The following is an 18,373-nucleotide window of genomic DNA, read 5'->3' as shown; positions in this document are numbered from 1 at the left end:
ATTTTAAGAGCTTACTTCTTGATATTTAAATTGTTAATAAAATTATTTGTTATACACACCACACTGTACTTTAATAAATACACTCTTTTCTGGGAAAGGTTATAAATGTGTTAACTGAACATCGGAGCTTTGGTTTTTTTGTTTGTTTATTTATTTAGAACCAAGGACATCTCTGTGCACCTAAAATTTTAACAAAATATAAGTTGATTAAATATTCAAAGATCTATTTGAGTTTAAAGCATAGGACCGCTTATTCGGAATGAGTTTAATCGGAAGTAGTTTGATCTCGACACCGGTAGTACTAATGATGGAATCGACGAGTCGGTCTGTAAGGAACATTCTGATTTAGAAAAGTTTATAGATGGGATAAAATTTTAGAAGAACCCTTTTTTGTAGTTCAAAAAATTTTTTATTTGGATGTTTTCTTTTGTAAATATAGGTAACAAAAGAACAAATTTAAGGGATATTCAATAGTTTAACGACAATTCAAATATTTAAGCACATTGATTTATTTTTAAAAATTTTTTGTGTTCTTATACAATTTTATTTTATGTTTCAGATTTCAGGGTAGTATGAATGAATAACGGTTAAAATAGAAAAAAATGTAAAGTAAATTCAATAGTGTTATGACATTTTTAATATTGTAGCACATTAAATATATTTTAAAAATGTTGTATTGTCTCATACAAGTTTCTTTATGTTTTATGTTTTTTTAATTCAATTTTTGTAAGGCTTTTTATATTCACTTAATAAAATGTGGTAATTTTGATAAACTATTTCCTTGTAAAGGGTATACTATGTCAAGGGTATTTTTTATTGTTATCATTTCTTGGGACAGACAACAAAATTGTCGCATACTTTTAGGCGGGAAAAGGTGCTTACTTTTTCTCCATCTCTCTCACTGTTTCAAAGTACTGGTTTGTATCTGTATCTGTATCCGTACGATTAAACTCACCTACCAACACCCAAAAGTGGCCGCATCTTTTGCGCGACGGCACCTCCGTTCAGTTGGTCTTACACGCTCGCCGGTCTTCCACGTTTATCGCGCCTCTCTGGCTGTTTTTTATTGGCAACTGTAAAAAGTGAAAGACGCCGCGGATTCTGGCAACCAAATCCACCAAATTTCTTCTTGTGAAAACCGAGAGCGAAAGTGACTAGCGGACAAATAACAAAATATCTTGCTAATTAGACGTCACGCCATGGGCGAAACAACAAATTGCGCCCAAGAATTATGAGTCAATGGTGATGGCGAGTGTTGGTTTAAGTGACTGTGCGTGTTAATTGCCTTTAGAACATCTTGACAAGTGAGTTGGTAACAGCAGGAAGCCAAATATTCCCACTCCAATCAAACTGAAATGCAAATATTTGACCCAGTTTCAATCGACTCAGTGACCAACGAACAAGAGCCAACAGCTGGCTAGCCGGTTGCACTTATCAACCGAAAAAGCGGAAACCTGTTTGCCGGGGAAATGCGATGCATGTCCATGTGCATTTAGCTCAGTGGGTAAAAGTGAAATTTCCTGCGGTTTCGTGGAAGCAGCCAGCTGCCTTCATAAAGTTCTTAAAGACCCTCCCCGCCTACCTTGAATTATTAGCGCATGCCAGATGGGAATCTCTGCGCGCTCTAGTACACATTAGAATCCCAATTAGTCTTTTGGTTTGCGTGCTTACCGCTTGTAGATTCTCTAAACAAAACAAACCCAAAAATAAAAGATTGTTAAAACAATGATACACACACTAAGAGCAAGCCAAAAGAAAGTAAACAAATGTTTTGGGCCAAGCTCAAAGTGTGGTTTGCTCCAAATAATCATATATTTAATTGAAAATGAAACCTTTCAGCATAATTTGCAGGCGTTAAACCGCAGCAATATATGCGGAGTAATGCGGTGGCAGAACTGTTTTTATTGTAAGCCCAAGTTATTTTTATTTGAGTTTTTATTATGCCGCTGCCAATAATTACATTCAATTTGCTACGCTCCCCGGCAGATGGGTTGGTAAAAAAGTACGTTGAATCCGATCTATTTGGACTTAATAAGCCATTAGTGAGTCAAGTTGGTTAACCGCAACGAAAGTGAGTTTGCTTTTTGGTTCGGCTTAACTACGGATTTCTCTGAAACGCAACCGAAGAAATGTAGACAGAGTTAAAAAACTCTTTAAAATATTTGCACGCTAACACAAATCACACCACACTCGGCGAACTAAGTTACAGGCACGCATAAAGTGAAATTAGTAATCTATTAGATACGTTCACTAGGCGTTTGACTGAAACCGAAAGTCGGCACCGAACATTGATACAATTTAAAGAAATGCAAATACTTAAAGCTTTATATAACCGCTCGCCGAGTCGAGCATTCGCGATGTTCGGATGCGAGTGTCTGCCCGAGAAATTGTCACATAAAAATGCAATAAAATCTCAGGGAAATGCTGCGACTGACAGAGGCAAAAACAACGTGCAGGGAAAGCTTGTTACCTTCCGAAAACGTAATCTGAATGCCAGCCGAGAGCTGGCCATTTTCAAGTGCCATTAAGATAGATGTAATTGAATCATTATTAAAAATAGCAGAAAGCATTCGAGTGAAAGCCAACAACAGAACCGCAGTCGAAATTAAATGTATCCGGAGTCTTGCATAAGAAGTCAAATTAAATCTTCAAGATTATTGTATTTATACACAGAAAATTAACTTTACTTAATATCAAAACTTGTTTGTTATTCGTAAAAAAAAAACAAACCAAATTAAAACGCATCTTACACAAATTAAAATAAAATATTTATTTCTCTGTTTGGGCTCCAAGTTCCATGTTCCTGAGCCGCTAACCCTTTAAGTCACCTAACGGTCGCAGCTGGGTCTTCGACTCGACTTGAACCCGCGAAGAACTTACATCACATGAGTTTTTGGGTGGGGAGCGAGTTAGCGAGTTCTGTGGCTGCTGCCTTCCTAAACTTGATTTAGCTGGCCATTATTTTTATAGCAATTGTGTACTCGCAGCTTTATGGCTATTTCATTCGGAATGACATAAGCCGCCGTGGCACTTTAATAGAATGTCTTTAATATGAAAAGCCATAACAACGCGACACGTTACATGAAACATATGTCGTTTATGCACATTACGCATACGTACCGTCTACCGAGAGCAACAAAGTCGCAGCTCGTTAAAAATAATAATCGTAAGTAGGTAGTACTCCAACAATACGGTCTAATTGATTGCATTTAAAACATGATTAAAAACGGGTAAGACCGTTTATGGAAGGACTCCTGTGTCTAGACCCAAATTAGCGACTATTTTCAGCTAATTAGAATGTGATGAAGGTATCAGACTGCAACCAATTAAATTCATAGCCAGAATGAAGGAGCAATAATAAGGTCAATGTGCAAGCACCGAGATTGATATCTTGATCATAGATGGAATATTTCTTGAAGCATTTGCAATGGCGAGTGAGCAACAAAAGAAGAATAGCATGTGTCACAAATATGCCACCGCACATCTTTTGTTGCTCATCGGAAGTGGTTCAAGTAATGGCGATTTTATTTGACAACTTGATTGCTTTCTTTTGTTACCAGGAACGGCTTCTCAATTCTGTTCTCAATTTAATCGTTGTGAAAAAAGCTTAAACTTTATTTTAGAAATTCTTATTCTTAGCTTGCATAAGTAGGTCACTACTGGGCAATTTTCATTTAAAATAAATAAAAGAGCTATTTACTGTTAGGAAATATCTACATTTTTAAAATCATTTTTTTATGTTATCAATTTTTATATATTATAATATTATACAATAATATACAATAATATATAATATTATAAATAAATGTGTTGGTTTCTTGGCCGATTGATTTACCAACATTCCATGATAGTATTGATTTAATTATACCATCAATAGGGGGCTTTTGAATGAGTTAAAGAAATTCAAAGATAATTATAATTCTTGACCCATTTTCTTTTTTATTTTGAATTTAAGTGGCCGGAAAAACCAAACACTCACTTACCATATTGGCGCCATTAAAACATAATAAAAATCGCTATATATATATATATATATGTACTTTATCGTTGTAGGAAAACCCGTTCATTGGATACCAAATGGCCGTGAAAAGCGCCGACTAAGGAAGAGTCGCGCAAAAACTACGAGGAAAATTAACGTCAAACAAGCAGTAAAACTGCACTCGAAACGATTTAAAGTTAACTGGAAAATGTATAAACAAACATAGGAGAGCGAGTGCAGACGGAACAACTTTCAGCCGCGGTAGAAAACTACAGTTAAGGTTTTGCGCGGCAGAAGAATCTGGCCAGAGCGACGTGTGAATGCAGGAGAAGATACAAGATACCCAATAGCAACTACAAGATACAACCGATATTGCAGTGCAAAAAGTCGGCGACAACCGAACGAAACGCAGGAGAGAAAAACGCGAGAGAGCGACCGGTCTGCTTTAAGCCTGGCCATGATCTTGGCCAGCCGTTTGGGCCACAACACGCTCAGTTGTTAACCAGACGCGCACGCATGCGCACGCGAAACGCGCTAACAGGTGATTTGCATACGCTCAGATACGAGTTACTGGCTTCCAGATACGAAATCCGTTAGACCGTAGGTGTGTCGCGATGAAGTAATTGCAGGTAGCTAGATAACCGACTAAAGCAAATAGAAAACGCGCTAAATGCGGCAGCGAAATTCCAAACAAACGAGTCCAAAACAAACACCACGAAGAAAGTACATTAAGACGAATAAACAGAATTGAGTTGCTACAAAAAAGTCGACCGACAATCAATGGAATTGTGTTTGCGTGCTAAGCCAAGTGCCTCATAAATTGATTTGTCAATTGGCTAACGATTTCGCCAATAAAGCCGTTCATTGCGTCCGCCGAAAAGCCGGAGTTCCCTACCACGTCGTAGCCCCAGCGAAATCAGCTAAGCAAACAGTTGGGCTACAGTTAAATTGCAGGGCCAGGGTGCAATTGCCATTGCCATTGCAATTGCAGGTTGAAGGTGTGAATCGCCCGTCAGCAGTGCTAACTGGCTGAGTGAAACCAAAGCCGAAAACGAAACAGAAAATGCCCAGCACACACAGTGATTTGCCCCATAATTGGGGCTCGGGTGAGAGTCGGCGTCAGTGGACATCCTCAAGTAGAAATCGCAATCGCACCTGCAATCGCACTCACCCAGTGAGCATGGTCAGATCAAAGCGTGGCCACTTGATTTTCCTCCTTTTGATCTGCCTAATGAACTCGTCCGCCGAAGCGGATGGGACGGCTCGGAATGGTCGTCTTGGACGCCACCTCTCCACCACTCCGTTAAGCGTCCTGGAAACTGAGGCTGTCGAGGAGCAGGAGGCGGTAACGGAGTCGCCAACGGAATCGCCAGCGGAGTTGGTTACGACCGAAGAACCACCGCAGCCGGAAGATTGGCAGCCAGTGGTGAATGCCACCGAGATGCCGGTCCGGATGCAGTTGGACAGGACGGCCCCAGGCGATTCCCTGCTCCTCCGACTGGCCAGGCGTTTCACCAGTGGCAACGAGCTGTGGGATGGCCTTGTTCGCGATTGCTATCTGAAGCCAGACGTCTCGTGCTTCCAGAAGAACGTCTTTAGCTACTTGGATGGCGCTCTGGATGTGCAGGATGTCAATGTGACACAAAGGCTCAAGTTCTTCAAGAACCAAGTGGACTACGAAGTGGCTAAGGAGAAGGAGGAACACTCGACAGCACGTGCCGGTAAGTGAGGAATATCTTTATAACATATTGAGTATGTTCTAAATGCTATTGGCAACAGACCCTTGCTAAAGGCAGCAATTAATTAAAATTTCAAAAAACAATAATCGCAAAAATATGTTTTGGCTCTCTTTTTACTAGTCAATATTACAAATATAGTTTTCTTTTAATTTGGTATTTTTAATGTTTGAATTTTTAAAAATCGATAATTTAAACGACCTTAAACCATTGATAATAAGGATTATTGCTTGAATTTCTTCTTATAAACAAAGTAAACTAGAAAATTAATTAATATTTCCAAGTTGAACTCCGTTGGGTAACAGCCCATTCTTGATTTAAAGATACGTTTTTTGCTTCATTAAGCGTTTAGCTTACTAACAACTTATGTAAGAGCCCTTGTCTGTGGTCGATTTTCTGTGTGTGCCATCAGTTTTCACATCGATTCTTTTCTTCGTTTTGTTTACCTATACCCGAGCACGTTCAGAAAAAATGCCGTTGCCACTTCCAGTAACTTTCACTTGCCGCGTTTTGATTTGATTTTTTACGTATTTCGACTGCGCCAGAGAGCAGTAAAATATCTGCTGCGGCAACGATCTCGCGTTTATGTGAGTCACGGCGCTTTGACTGCGCTCAATTGTGCGGTTACCATCTATCAGATGTTTTCTTTGGCTTTTATTGTGGCCAACACTGTAACAACCGCACATTAACAACCATCGAGTCGGTCAAGAATTATGTAAGCGGCTGTAGATTGTTTAGAATTTTCAAAGAGATTGGAGTGTATTGAAATGTTTACCGAAAGGTTAAAATTTGAAAGATTTTTGCACTTGGAGAAACAGACATTAAGCGAAAGCGATACCAAAAATATTTTAAAATACGTTATTAATTAAATTAAACCAAAACAAATGGCCTTATCGAACTAATTTTTGTAAAATGATAATGCTTAAGGCGAGCTAAATATTTTCTTAGCTCAAAAATTAAATAAAGGTTGGTCAAAATAAAGGTATTGTCTTGTAAAAAAATTAAATAAGTCTTACTTTTAAAAAAGAAAATTAATCTTGCTTGTTATTATATTATACTAAATGCATTTACTTTAAGAATAATTTATAATGCAAAAAGGCAAAAATATTGTACTACTTTTAAATTTAACTTTTCTGGTATTATAAAATTTATATTTTTTCTTTTTTTTTCGCCTTTTTCATGTATAACAATTAATTTTTCCTTTCATACCCAGGCAACTCTCGCTTATAAATAAAAAACTTTAATTTAGCACAGATTTGAATAGATGTGAGTTGCGCAACAACTCCAGCATCCTGAATGGTGGAAATCTTGATCAGCACAACTTTCATTAACCCAAAAGCGTCACTCATGTATGTTTCTCGTTCTAATATTCCAATTCCCAAGCAGCCAGTGCGGCGGAAACCCCGATCGAGGAAGTGACCAGCGCTCTATATGGCAAGAGCATTAAATTCGCCATGACCCACGATCTGGAGGTGGATCTGCCCGAGGTTATGTTCAATGGCGCCACATTTCGCATCTCGCCGCGGGCCATCGAAGGCAACGGAATCATCGCCAAGCTGGAGCTCATTCCCAAACAGGTAGTCAAGGCCCGACTGGCTGGCGCGATAATCCAGAAGAAGATACGTAAGTATACTCGCAATTTTTTGCTTCCCCATCACGCAAATGCAAATGCAGATGCAGATGCAGTTGCAGAGGCAGATGCTAGCCGCTTTCACTCTCTGGCCAATCTGCGTTAACAGCTGTATCCAAAAGTCTGATTCGATTGCTACTTTCGTTTGTCCAGAAAAATTTCTACGCAGCAAACTGGTGCTGTCATTCCTGGCCTTGCTGCTGATCATCAAGATCATCAAGATCAAGCTGTTCTGGCTGCTGCCAATCGTCATCGGAGTCGGGGCGGCCAAGAAGCTGCTGCTGAAGTTCCTGCTCTTCCTGTTCCCGGCGCTGTCGCATCTCTTCAAGCTCTGCTCGCACTACCAGCAATCCTACCACGCACCGGCCAAGTACCACCACCACCATCATCTCATCGATCATCATCACACGGTAAGCGCAGACGGCCGATGATGCTGCACAAATTGCATTCAATCCGCAGAGGTCTCTAGAAAGTTTACAGGAAAATCAAAACTAAAAAGTTTTGCTAGCTATTTGTCAAATTTAATAGTTTATCGTAGCGTAAAGTTGTAAAGGAAGTCAATGTGGAAGCTTATTTAAGCTGCAATTGAAATTGTTGTAAAACAATTGTATGTGATTTTATAAAAGTAATCAAAACACGTTTATAACACTGTCAAATGACATTCGTTTAAAAAAAAACATTTCTTCGATACCAGTGAATGAATCTAATCTGGTCTGGGCTAGGCTCATTATATTTTCACGTTTTGGGCATATTTTTGGAGAAATTTCATTATCAATCTCGATGTGATTCCGTTTTGTCAGTTCATAAGTCCGTCGCTCGGAAATTTTCTTTTGTTCATGTGCAAGCCCGCGCTGCCGGAAATTCAATTAGAAAAGTCTAGAGGCGCATTTGGAAAGTATTTTCATTGAAGATTCCCGTCTCAGAGTTGGCATAGCTAGCACGTGCCTTCGGAATGAGCTCACGCTGGCACAGACAGCACCCGGCTTGACATATCATCAAAAGCAGTGCCGGCTTTTTCAATTGGGCCGTTGATGGGGATTAGACATGGCTAAGGCAAAGCAACTGCCTTACCACCCCATTTTCCCGCGAAAGGGTGTACACGCGTACATACACGTATTTATGAGATGTTTAAGTTCGCATTCCAAAATGTGGCTAGGAATGCCATTGAGCTGGGGCTGCAACCAGGGTCTGAGCTCTCGGGATAATCCGGGTTCCTATGTTTGCATACGGCAATCTTTGCTTAAGTGGGATTTTCTCGGGAATTGATTTGATAATGAGAACAATTTAGCAATTACAATCCTTTTAACGCATCGATTATTGAGGTTTAGGCCAACTATACAGATATTTTAACGACTGGGGAAAGCAGGACTCCGTGGGGAACATGTGCTTCAATGGCATACATATGAATACTTTAAGTGTTGAAAGAGGAAAGCTTTGACGACAGTAAAAAGTGGAGTATCGACAGAGGAGTAATTTATATGGATGCCAAGTGTGAATTTACACCCGGGTGGCCAATGATATGTGCATATTTTCTAGCCAATTTGCAGCCTGTTTAATTTGGCTTCGCCAGCCCTGGTTGATTTCGCAGTGAGTGTAAATTGAATTAAATCACTAAGTGAAAGACTTCCCAAAGAAACACCCACTGAACTGTCGTCTGTTTTTGAGTGCTTGTCACCTCTTTACTAGGAAAAGTTTTTGGGCCGCACAGCATGAAATATGATTTGAAATTGGCGCACAATAAAAAGCAGAAATAATACGCAGAGCGTGAACTCCAAGCCCAGCTGCCAGGCAATGACGACGACTCGTAAAATACGACTATTTGGCAGTCATTGAACTGAGTTAAGTCGTGCCCAGCCACCAGACAAAGTCGAACAGCATAATACGTATTTATTGCCGATTCAAACATTGACTATAAATAGCCTAGAAGATGTCGAGCTGAGAGCTCTCGAAAAAGAAGCCTTCCAGAACAGAGTTTATTAATTTTCAAGCCGAAGCCTTGCAGCATCCACTTTTCTATTATGCTTATTTTTAATTTGCGTTCACTCTCTGTCCCTGACAGAACTTTAAACCAAGTGTAGTGCACACTACACTCTTAAAAGTTAAAAAGTTATTTATTTATTTATTCACATGTTTACTATGCTTAAAACTAAACATTTAAACTAGAAACGTTGGAGAAAAGGGGTTGAGTCTCTATTAGCTTGCCAATTAGTCTTGACTAATCATCTTTTAATTGAGACTTAATTTTTTTTGGTTATCCGCGTTGCAATAAGATAACTTTCATACTATTTTTATTTTTTTTAAATTTTTGAACTTTGGTGATAATGTGGTATAGAAAGTCCATTGACTGTTTGTTTTAAAGGCACATTAACAAAGAATTTATTATGGAATTCCTTCTCCTAATGCTACTTCAATAAATAAAACATTTAGTCAAAGCATTTTTTACAAATTTAAAATAAATAGCTTCAAGCTCTAAAAAATTCACGGCAGTAATTTCTGAGGATTTATTTATATTTAATTGTTGGCCAGACTTAAAAAAGCTTACAGTATAGGGGGAAGTAGGAAAAAATTTAATGGGTTTACTAAGCTTTCTTTTCCAAAGAAATAATAATATAAGCAATATTACTAAGAGTTGATAAATAAAGTGTGTTTGTCTTTCAAGAACAAACCAAAATTGTATTAGTAATAATCAGCAAAAAACTATTGCAAATGAGAGAAAAGTAACAAGTTAGTTTGAAAAAGTTTCCTTTTACTGATTGCCTCCTCTTCTAATTTTAGGTGGTTCCACCTTGGCACAGTGGGGAGCACCATTCGGTTCCTGAAATCATCTACACGCACCCGCCGAAGGGTCATCCGTCCGCCTATCTCCATGGAGCTCCGGTGCACGAGAGCTACGGCCCAGGATTCGAGCACTTCGAGGGAGCCTGGGAGAACAGTGGCCCGGGATTGGGATCCGAGTAAGTTCCGCTTTTCTAGACCCCACCTCACGCCTTTCGTAACTGTATCCGCATCTGTAACTGTCTGTGTATCTGTCTTGTCTCTAAACCACTCACACATCACACACAACAACCGAATTGCCTCACCATAGATACATAGGCGATATAAATCGCGTTGCACAAATTGAGGAGAATGCGCATTACTTTAAGCCCAACCCGGCGAATGATGCCGGGGTTCTGCATGCTTGGGGCCTGGGCACCACACAGGCACAACAGAAACATCTGACACAGGCACAGGCACAGGCACTGGCACACCAGCAACATCTGACACATCAGCAACATCAGGGCCAGCAGCAACGTTGGCCTGTCACCCAGCAGGCGAGGCCGCCAACTCAGCCCAAACAACAATCGCAGCAGCAACAGCAACAGCTCAAGCTACAGCTGCAACAGCAATTAAGTGCTCAGAAAGTACATGGCTCTAGTCACAGTTTAAACCCATTTCAAAGTCAGGACAAGCAAAGGTACATGCCACTCAAGGGCACCCGAAAATCAACAAACAAGTACACCCACGCACACGAAAACGCACTCGCACTGCCACAGAAAAACACACCCGCACACCCATAAATTAGGTCGTAACATAAGCCACTAACCCAGACTTAAATCAACTTACCCTGTGCTTCCCTTCCTGGTTATTTTAAAGTTCTTATTTTATATTGCACTCACTGTCTGCACTGCTATATGATACTTATAAGTTGTGTACATAAAATGGAATATAGATATATATATATATATTTGTTTTCTTATAAGACAAGTTTATTTGATAACAAAGGTAAAATGCTTGAAAATGCCACTTTTTAAATTATTTTAATCATACACATTCTAGGGTAAAGAGCAGAATATCAAAAACCATTAAGTTTTCAAACATCTTGTCAACTTTTCTACTGTTCTTTAATAAACCCAATGTTATAGAAGCTTGTGACTTATAATTACCGGTCCATTTGAATGGAAATTTTCCGCTATCCGTTTGTTTTCCGACCACTCCACATGTCCTTTTTGCTTATCCAAATGTAATTAAAATCTTTAATGAAAGCCAAACAACACACACTGTTGGTTGGTAATTGTTGCCAATTAAAAAGAGCAGCGAAAAGGAAATTTGATTCACCGACCCAATGAAACTATTGCCAACCAAAGCTTACGGCACCTAATTGTCCCCGATTTTTCCAGCTCAAGGCCAGCACACTCGCAGCACCATCCGGTGTTCGTCCCAGGACACCATCCGCCGCAAAATGGACCCGGACTCACGGCAGCCGCCCAAATTGCCGCCCAGTATGATCCAGCGCGCAATAATCAGCAGCAGCCGCAACACCAGAACCCTCAGCAGCAAAATCAGGCTGCACCGGAGCCCCAACTTTCGGTGAGTATCACATTTCAGACCATTACGTTTACATTTCTAGCTACCGAATGTGCATTTATTGATATCGCAGTAATGTACATAAAAAGGGGGAGTCTGTGAAATCAGATAGCCCACGTATGGTTATGGGTGGCAAATTACGCAATTTTCTGTTTACAGAACACTAAGTGAAAAGTAACGCTTCAAGGGAATCACACTTAGAAAAATCAGTTTAAATTGAGATTCCCTTGGGGAATTAGGAGTAGCAAATATATTTAATAGATTGCTGTGATTTTAAAGGTCCATAACAGGGGAAAAATTTTAATTAACAGTTTTAAAATTCAAATAATAACCATAATATTTCGTAAGTTTTTTAATCAAGTGTCAATAAAAAAAAATTTTTGTAAAATTTTATTTTTTTTAAGCCTGCAGAAATAAAAAAATATAGAAGCAAATTGATTACAAAAAGTCAAAACTAGGTACATAACCTTGGCATAGAATATATATTTTTGTAATATTTATCCAAGCTATTGGACACAACCAATACAATGCTTGATTACAGCAAATACCTTTAAATAAAGATCTTGTCTAAAAATAAATGGAAGCCTAAGCATTTCAGATAGGCTAATAAAAGACAAAAAAACTTGGAGTCTGAGAAATTCACTTTGGCTAATAAAAGCCTAACTCAGTTATCTTGGAAAATTAATATTTATTTTTATTGATTTTATTAAAGCTATAAAATATATTTAATTAAGAAAAGCATTTATGAGGACTTTCCTCGAACACTAATCCCGGAAGAATTAAATTTTATTGCTGTTTGTGCAAGCAGCTACAGCCAGCATATTTGCCGTGCAGTTATTTGGGATGCATGCAGCACCTCCTCCTGGTTTACTAGCATCATTAGTGGCTCCCCATTTGCAGGTTGCACATTTGCACAGCTCGAAAGCAACACAATCAATCAGGCTGCTGCAGTTTCACTCGCAAACAATCGTCTGGCGCAAGGCTGCCTCTATTGGCACTTTCCTTCCGAGTGTAAAGTGTTTTGCTATGATGCAAATTGTCTTGTCCGCATGGCAGGTGTATTCTTTTCTCTTTTGCCCAGCGACACCATTCAAGCTACGGGGCCCTGCAAGGTGAATGGCTTGGCAAACAGTTTGGCCAGACCAGACCAGACCAGTCCAGACCAAATGACAGACAGACCGACTGACTGACTGACACTCAACGACAGTTTTCACTTTCAAGTGAGCAGAGCTGCCGGCCGGCCACATGTGGGCCGGGCTTTTAAGCACTTGGCTCGTCAACTGAGCCATAATTAAAATGCACTTTGCCATTGCACCGCCCGGCTGACAGCAGAATCCGTAGGCTTGCTAAACACCCCGCTGTTCACCTTAATTAAATGAGCACACCTTGCCAAAGCCGCCCGAATATGATGGGAACTGGCCTTTCGGGAAAGTGTGCCAGCGACACTATACTCTGTTTGTTGGGCTGTCCGCAGCAAAAGGTTAGCAGCTCACGCAAACTGAACCCTTTTCACACAAAATGGTAAATGCTTTAGCTCCATGGATCATTTTTAAGCGATGGATTCGGCTAAGCTACAAAAAAATACTCATTTTTCTTACATGCTTACATCTTTAAAAATGTTTGATTCATTTCCAGGGAAGAATAAAACTATAGCAGAAATTAGATTATTTTAGGCATTCCAAAATCTATGGGCTATTTTTAAGTAAATGGACAAAAACAAAGAATTTTTCACTCAAATCCTAAAACGGAATGACTTATTATCAATATAATATGATAGATTTTATGCAATAAGTGCATTCGAAAATGAATAAAAAATTTTTTGTTCAAAAAGATTTCTCCAAAAATCCATTCACTCGGTCAATACAAGCAAAATATGTTTATCAACAAATTCACTGTGTTTTGCCTTAAATGCAACAAATTGCATAACACACTTACACCGCTCTTAAGTAAATAAGCTTTCAGTAACAATTTTAAAGGATATATTGTAGGGGTTCAGATCTATGTGTAGCGAACTATGTTAATAAATAAGTCAAAATCTCTCATATGGTTTTCAATAATGCTGAATAGCTTTTAAATACTTTTCAGTAAAAAGCTTATAACGCAGTGTAGAAGACACTTCTGAGCAAATAAAGTATATACATTCTAGATCAGCATCACTAGAAATGCCGATCTACTCGATCCGTCTTCAGTTTTAAAGCTATCTCCATGAATCTTTCCCAAATGTTTTTTTTTAATGCAGTTGGTATAGACTTACAACGGGAAAAATAAATTTAAAGAAGATTATAATATCGTTTATGTTTTGTTAATGTTTTCGGCATCTTCCCTATTTGTAGCCCGAATTAGCCGCCCAGCTGAAGGAGGCCATCCGCATTCAGGCCGAGCAGCGCCTCATCCAGCAGCAGCAGAAAATACTGGAGCACCAGCCATTCGTGCAGGACGGACAGGTTTGCCACCGCTCACATCCGCCGCGCTAATCTGCTGGCATGGTGAATAACTTGTTCGCTTTTTGTGCTCTTTCAGCCGCTGTATCCGCTCAACTACGATCCGTTCTACAGTCCTATTCTGCTGAAAATCGACAAAATCGTCGAGCAGCTGGGCGTGAAGAGCGACCTGTGCAAGGAGCGTATTGTGTGCAGCATGTACAAGGATCCAGCCACCTACAGTCCGCACAGCAATTTCATTTCCGCGGAGTTAAGTCGGTAAGTTACCAACCCATAATATTGACGACTTTCTTTAACAATGACAGCACGCTAAGGCAATAGGATTTGCAGGGTCAAAACGTCATAAAGGATTAAGGTTTCGGCATTGTTATTTTATCATAGAACTGACATAGTAACGTCATAGTTTGGAATTTTTTTTTTGCTTTAAGCATTTTGGCTTAATTCTTTTCAAATGGTTAATACTGCAATATACTTTAATGAATATAATTTAGTAACGTTAAATTTAAACCTTTTTTAGTATTTATAATTATAAACCTAAATATTTAAATAGTAAACAGGGCTGTAGGAATAACAAATAGATAAAATTCTAGCAAAATTTTAAATAAAAAACACCTAACATATTACAACCACAAAAAAAATTTTGAAATTAAGGTATTGAAGGAGTAAAGTGTTGAAAAATGTGTTTTTTTAATTTGATCATAAACTTAAAATATTATTTTTTTTAAGCATAAAATGAAGTGAAAAACTGGGAGTCATAATTGGTTATAAATTTCTATAACACAACGATTTTTTGATATTTTTCATCACACTGGCACTCGCTCGGGAGCGAACCCGACTCAGATAGGACTAGTTCCGTTTGCACGTCACCTCAAACTCATAAGCTATCGTTGGGTAAGGCAGCTGAACGTCGAAAACTACTTTTAAAAATGCATTTTATTAGGAAACATAGTATAAACATATGTACTTTATTTTGTTTATTATAAAGTTAAGTATATAATGCAAACTTTCTACTTAGTAGGGCGAAATAGAGATAACCCGAGTTCAAGTTTTCAGTTTATTTATGCTTAAGTTTATTATGCTTTTCAATTCCCAAATTTGACTATTTTACCTATTTTGGCCTTAAAAGCATGGTTGTATGTCGTGAACTAACCTTGTCATCTTCCATGAAATTTGTAATTTTGTGCTCTAATTGCTCTGCAGCCGTTGCAAATTATGATGTCAGGCAGTCAAAACTGAAGTCATTTTGCAGCTAGCTTAGTGCGATGCGTTTTCGCTTTAACGGCCCCACCCGGGCTCTGTGCCCCATCATTGCCTTTCAATTAATAGGCAAGAGCGTGAAAAGAAAGTGGAACTTGGAGCTGTCGCTGTGCAGTTTGTCGTCGCAAGTTCGTGGCTGTCGCACCGCATCTTCTAATTGAACTGCACACTGCACATGGGCAGCAGAGTGGAACTCCCTGCCACATGCCGCGTGTCATCATCATCATAATCATCATTGGAGGTGGTTCCACCCACATCGGTCACTCCATGGCCACTCGAGCTTGTCGCAGGCCAGATAAACGCGCATTCGTATTCATCATTTTTCTTATGGCTCATTATCTTTTGAGGCATGCCTAAGGCTTTTTTCGCGCTGACAACAATGAGTGCAAAATTGTTAGACCCAAGATAACTGCGTTGACAAAATTGTGAGTGACAGCCTCTTGTCCCAGGCGAAGTCATCCAGACCTAGTCCCTTATGGCGTATGATTTATGAGTCTACGTCCCCATGACAAGTCATTAATTGAGTGGCCCAAATGTCTGCCTAATTGCCTTATCGGAGCGTCAATGACAATGGCTCGCAGCTCAGGTTTTTGGCCATAGTAGTTGAAAATTAATTAAAATAAATTGCCCTTATAAAAGGCTGCGTTTGCTTAGAGCGTCTCAGCCGTCTGCAGTCATCCGCATCTATACTGAAAGCAATAAGCAATCGTAATTAATTGAAAATCGCGCTGTAGTGTTTCGCAAATTTCCCTTTCAGTCGAATAAGGATTTCTTTTTTAATACAGTTTTGTTTTGTTAGCCCAGAGCAAAGACTGTTTAATTTTAATTGGACTCGTTTCATTAAATTTTATTTATATGTATCTTAATTGGATTACTTCATTAAATATTATTTATATTGTAATTGGGTTCATTTCTCGAAATAATAATTAAATATATGGAAAACAACATGACATCAATGCGAAATAACTCAAAAGCTTATTGAAGATAATTACAAATTAAAGGGCGCAATGCAGTTAAGCGTTATTTTTAAAAAAGAGATTTATTACTTTTAATCTAAGTAACTATTTTATTGATCAAAATAATTAGTCCATAGACTGTTAAGTTTAAATTTATTTGCTATTATGTAACTAAGAATAAGTGACACAAGTTTGGCTACATTGCGTTCTTGGAGGAAAAGCCGCCCACTAAAAAAAACAGTGGTGCGCATTAAAAGTCAGGAAACATATCCTTGTCACGTTCCACTACTCACTACTTTGGTCTGGCCATAGAGCATAGGAAATCCGTTGACTTTGGCTTATGTGGGTGCAGTTTTCCGGCCACCACCTCCCAGCACGACTGACTAGTCACATAAAATCCATTAGCAGCACCCCGCCCACTAAGTCAATTGCCCCAGACGCCTTCAATTTAAGCTTGAATAGCTGAGCAGCAGGATGGAGGATTGGGTGTAGGAGTTTTTGGGTAAAACATGGAATGTCTGGCGCACAAAAGACGCGTGTTGGTAAGCCCAAATGAACCAGAACCTGCTTTCACGAAAACTTTACTGCGATGGGCCAAAGTGGCAAAGTTAATTAGCTGACTTCCTGGCACCCAACAAAAAGGCATTCATGGGATTTGGCCTGCAGCTAGGACTACCTAACTAGGAACACCAAGAAAAAGCTAGCCTAGAATCCCTAAAATATAAGTAAATACCATTAATATTAAAATGTACAAAATAGTTTAGATTTTTGTGTAAAAAAAAAAACAGTGCTAAAAAACTAAAATAGGATTTTCCAAAGCCAAATCTAAAAAGATTTTGTGCGTCTTACTTTTCGAGTGTATAAAATTGCCAAAAAGGGGAGCATCTACCGAGGGACAACACATATAAAAAATGCCATTTAATTAACTACATGAAAAGTTGTTTTGTAAAAGTTTATTATTTTGTGTCTGTTGCAGCGATACCAGCGAACTGGAGCCCGTAACGCATGCGAATGAGGCAGTGCGTCGCTTTTACCGACTAATTCAGGCTGCCCGAGATGGCCAGGATCAAAAGGACTGCCAGAGTCTGTATCCACAGTGCAACATGCCGGCCAAGTGATCCGCAGGTCCCAAATTCTTGGGAAAGGGAGATGATATGCGAGTACGAGCAACTTTAAAGTCAACTTTTCCTTGTTAAACACCGAACTGTAAATAGGATAATAGATCTAGGCTAAGCATAATTTATTTGTTAAACTCTTATTTATTTATTTATTGATTGTAGTCTAATGGTTCTCCTATTTAATGTCCATTTAAGCTCTTCGGTCACTAAGCCCTGCATTAATATTCATTCTGATTTTGTTGAAGCTAGCTTACAAATTATTCATTAAATTTGACTGCGGTCAGTACACTTTTTAAATTTACCACACACACAAACGTGGATGACACACAAGGAATTCACAGATAATTCGCTTAAAATAGGATATAAATGAAATCAGAATATTTATTATTTGCCGGATAGACGGATGAGGATGAAAATTCAATTAGTCAATACGCAAAAATTGTTATCAGAGAGCATATAAAACGAAAAATAAATTGAAATTGTGTTAAATGTGTATAATTTTGCTTTTGGGCCAAAAGATTGAAGCGAACTTAAATTAGAAAACGATACGACATTCATAACTAATTTATTATTTATGAATATTAATACTTTTGCATAAGCTAAGCCGTTTGCATAAGAACTAGTTTAAAGCAATTCAATTTATTTGAGACCAAGGCACTGGGATTTTAATATTTCAGATTTCTTCAAATTAAATAAAATAACAAGTGCCTATTTTTGGTTTCAATAAAAGTTAAACAACATTTATATTGAAATAAAAAAAACATTTAAATATTCCGAAATTATATTTATATTCAGATTTTTACTATTTCTTTCTTTATTATTATAAAATTCTAAGAAAATACGCATGAAAAAATGAGTTAGTTTAAAAATTAGTTCTTCTTTGATACCAGATGCCTGACTATTGAGTCAATG

The 18,373-nt window shown here is 38.5% G+C and overlaps 1 protein-coding gene across 2 annotated transcripts; it reads left to right on the top strand.

Moving 5' to 3' along the window:
• The first annotated feature begins 1,003 nt into the window (after positions 1-1,003).
• LOC128266196 (uncharacterized) lies at positions 1,004-17,950 on the top strand. Of its 2 annotated transcripts, XM_053002545.1 has the most exons (10): positions 1,004-1,304; positions 4,054-5,700; positions 7,102-7,338; positions 7,499-7,755; positions 10,121-10,299; positions 10,431-10,799; positions 11,503-11,692; positions 14,023-14,133; positions 14,210-14,388; positions 17,320-17,950. In XM_053002545.1, the coding sequence occupies exons 2-10, from the start codon at positions 5,043-5,045 to the stop codon at positions 17,459-17,461; spliced, it is 2,322 nt and encodes a 773-aa protein (XP_052858505.1). In that variant the 5' UTR covers positions 1,004-1,304; positions 4,054-5,042; the 3' UTR covers positions 17,462-17,950. The 2 variants fall into 2 exon arrangements, with proteins under 2 accessions (XP_052858505.1, XP_052858506.1); XM_053002546.1 differs by lacking the exon at positions 10,431-10,799.
• The last annotated feature ends 423 nt before the right edge of the window (positions 17,951-18,373 follow it).

This window comes from Drosophila gunungcola, chromosome 3R (assembly GCF_025200985.1).
Source record: "Drosophila gunungcola strain Sukarami chromosome 3R, Dgunungcola_SK_2, whole genome shotgun sequence".
Taxonomy (NCBI): domain Eukaryota; kingdom Metazoa; phylum Arthropoda; class Insecta; order Diptera; family Drosophilidae; genus Drosophila; species Drosophila gunungcola.
Note: the sequence above shows the minus strand (reverse complement) of the source record. Positions and strands in the feature narration are given on the sequence as shown.